This window comes from Tachyglossus aculeatus, unplaced genomic scaffold (genome assembly GCF_015852505.1).
Source record: "Tachyglossus aculeatus isolate mTacAcu1 unplaced genomic scaffold, mTacAcu1.pri SUPER_30, whole genome shotgun sequence".
Taxonomy (NCBI): Eukaryota; Metazoa; Chordata; class Mammalia; order Monotremata; family Tachyglossidae; genus Tachyglossus; species Tachyglossus aculeatus.
The window spans coordinates 1833338-1836626 of NW_024044837.1; the positions used below are offsets into that span (position 1 = coordinate 1833338).

At 44.4% G+C, this 3289-nt stretch overlaps 1 protein-coding gene across 1 annotated transcript; it reads left to right on the forward strand.

Moving 5' to 3' along the window:
• The first annotated feature begins 2341 nt into the window (after positions 1-2341).
• On the forward strand, positions 2342-3289 carry LOC119921777 (olfactory receptor 7A10-like). The gene has a single exon (XM_038741820.1). The coding sequence runs from the start codon at positions 2342-2344 to the stop codon at positions 3287-3289; it is 948 nt and encodes a 315-aa protein (XP_038597748.1).

The window sequence follows — 3289 nt, forward strand, 5'->3', positions numbered from 1 at the left end:
TACTCAACTGCAGGTCATTTAGGTCAAGCAGTCCAGACGCCCTGGGAGGTTCCAGGTGGGTGAATAAGTAAGTCTCAAACATAGTTCATGGGAATCCTACAAAGAGAGATCTGTTGAGCCTGAGCGATCTCCCATCAATCATCTTACCCAGCACTGGCAAGTGAGTGAGATGAAATTAGTCCTTTTGCTCTAGAAATCCCCAAAGCGCCTGACCATCAGTTTCAAGGTTCACCACCAGTTGGATCCTACTTACCTGTCTGCTCTCTTGCTCCCACCCCACCCCAGCTCAGGCTTTTCACAGCTCCCAAGCAAACCTACTGACCACCTTTTGCTTTTAACTCTCCTGCCCCAACCCCTGGCTCAGGCCTATATTTCCCTCCCCCACACCCCAGGTTTTGCAAAGTACATCCTTCTGCTCCTTCGAAATTCTTCTCAAAAATTACTTCCTCTGGGAGTCATTCTCTGATTAGTCTTTCCCCTCTTCCTGGTTATGCCATCCTCTATGCAACCTCAACACTCATGTTGATTAATTTCATTCATTTGTGTCTATTTATATATATATATATATATATATATATATATATATATATGTGCGTGTGTGTGTATATGCTGTACTTTATGGTTTCAATTGTACTCTCTCAAGTGCCTAATACTGTGCTTTGCACTCAGTAGGCACTCATTAAATGCCATTAATTGATTGATTGATTATGTATATCTATTCTCTCACTCTTAGCTATATTTAAGTTATGCTTAAGTCTTTGATCGGCCCACAAAATCCATTCAATTACAATCATAATAATTGGGGTATTTGTTAATCGCTTACTATGTATTTACTACACTGTATTTAGCTCTGTGGAAACCTATACTATTTGTGACTTTCTCTGAGACCAGGTCCAGTCCTCCACTATATGTTTATCAGCTGACAAGTGGTCATCCAATGAAAGTTGGAGTTAGGAGGGCATGTTATTGTAGCATAACACCAGCATTGACCTAGCATCTACTACAGGAAAAGCATTTGTACTGGGCATTTTTGAGCCATACAAAAGAATTCAGCAATTCAGTACCAACTCTCAAAGTGCTGGCACTTTAATGGGGGCCCCAGTAGATATAAATTGACAATTATACCATGGTTAAGAGAGAGAACAGATATGAATAAAAGATGCAAAAGGATAAATAAATCTATGAGGAAATTAATTTGGAATACCTTCCAGATGAGATGGGTGGGGGAAGGGTGTGCAAGAGATAGAATTTAAGAATACCTAAATTATGCTCATCTCCCTTTTTCAATTATTTAGGAATTAATTTTTTAAAGGCATTTGTTAAGCACTTACTATGTTCCAGGCACTGTACTAAGGGCTGGGGTAGATACAAGCTAATCAGGTTGGGACACAGTCCTTGATCCACATGGGGCATACAGTCTTAATCCCCATTTTACAGATGAGACAACTTTGGCACAGAGACGTGAAGTGACTTGTCCAAGGCCACACAGCTGATAAGTGGCGGAGGTGGGATTAGAACCCAGGTCCTTCTGACTCTCAGGTCTGTGCTCTATACACTAGGCCATGCTGCTTCCCCAGTAGAAAACCACCAACTTTTTGATTATGTCCTTCATATCTCTCTTGGGTCCCTTTCTCTGCAGCTGATCCTCATGGCAGGAACATAGGGGAACTGAATCTCTGACACGTGGTTTCCTCCACTGAGGATGTTTGGGGTCACCAGGCTGACATCACATTATGTCACAGGACTGGCAGATGTCAATAATAGGGGATGCTGTGCCATGTTGGGTGGTAGTTCAACCCCGTCTACTAGGGATTGGTAGATTTAATAGGATGCCCAGACAAATTTGTAATCCAACCAAATGGCTCATGCAATTTGCGCATCAGTTGTATACCCGTGGGTGGATATGACCTCTTCCAGAAGTTTGAATAATAATGGGAGGAAGGAGATGGAACAATTTATGGAATCAAGAGGAGGTTTTTTTTAACTTGAGCACATTTGAAGTCCACCTCAATCACACCCAAATGCACGGCAGCCAGGCAAGGGATATGTCCAAGTTCAAGGTCCTGAGGATAGCCCACTGGATAAAGAGTATAAGACCAGAAGAAACATCATTACTGGATTATTCCAGTGATCCACTCATGCCAGAAATCTACCTTCAGTAGAGTTACCAGTATGCTTGGAGGAGCTGGGTAATTGATGCCTTCCTTGACATCCCAAGGTTCACATAGTTCATCCTTATCCCGTCAAAATCCCAGTGGGGAATGACTGACCTAAACAAAGATGTGATTGTTCCACCATCCCACTCCCCTGCCTTGTCTCTCCCAGCAGAACATCCGGCCCCATGGAGAGGAGAAACCAATCCAGCATCTCAGAATTCCTCCTCCTGGGACTGTCTGACCGGGAGGAACAGCGACAGCTCCTCTTTGTGCTGTTTCTCTGGATGTACCTGCTTGGGGTCCTGGGGAGCCTGCTCATCATCCTGGCCATCACATCCAACCCGCACCTGCACACCCCCATGTATTTCTTCCTCACTAACCTCTCCCTGGCTGATGCCTGCTTCCTGTCTACCACAGTCCCCAAGATGCTGGCCAACATCCAGACCCACAACAAATCCATAACTTACGCTGGCTGCCTGGCACAAGTATATTTTTTTATCTTCTTTGGAAGTCTGGATACCTTCCTCCTAACCGGGATGGCTTATGATCGCTATGTGGCCATTTGCCACCCTCTCCACTACACCACCATCATGAGTCCTCGACTCTGTGCCCTGATGGTTTCTGGGTCCTGGAGTGTCAGTAGCCTTGATGCCTTACTCAACACACTATTGGTCCTTCACTTATCCTTTTGTGCAGACAACAAAATCCTTCACTATTTCTGTGAACTTAACCAGATCCTAAAGCTATCCTGCACTGACACCATCATTAATGATGTGTTACTGTACATACTGTTCGTGGTGCTTGGTTTAGGTCCCCTTGCAGGCCTCCTTTTCTCTTACATTCATATTGTTTCAACTATTTTGAAAATATCCTCTGCTGGGGGAAGATGGAAAGCTTTCTCCACTTGTGGCTCTCACCTGACTGTGGTCTCTTTGTTCTATGGCAGTGCCCTCGGGGTCTACCTCAGTCCCATGACTTCCCAAGTATCCCAGAAGGGCTCGATAGCATCTGTCGTATACACGGTGGTCACCCCTATGCTGAATCCTTTCATCTACAGCTTGAGGAACAAAGACATGAAACGGGCCCTGAGAAATGTGTTCTGCAGGAAAAATCTTTTTTTGGAGATGTTGTGA

What these genes read in the sequence shown, in the direction of transcription:
- LOC119921777 (XM_038741820.1), top strand. Translation starts at nt 2,342, where the DNA reads ATGGAGAGGAGAAACCAATCCAGCATCTCAGAATTCCTCCTCCTGGGA.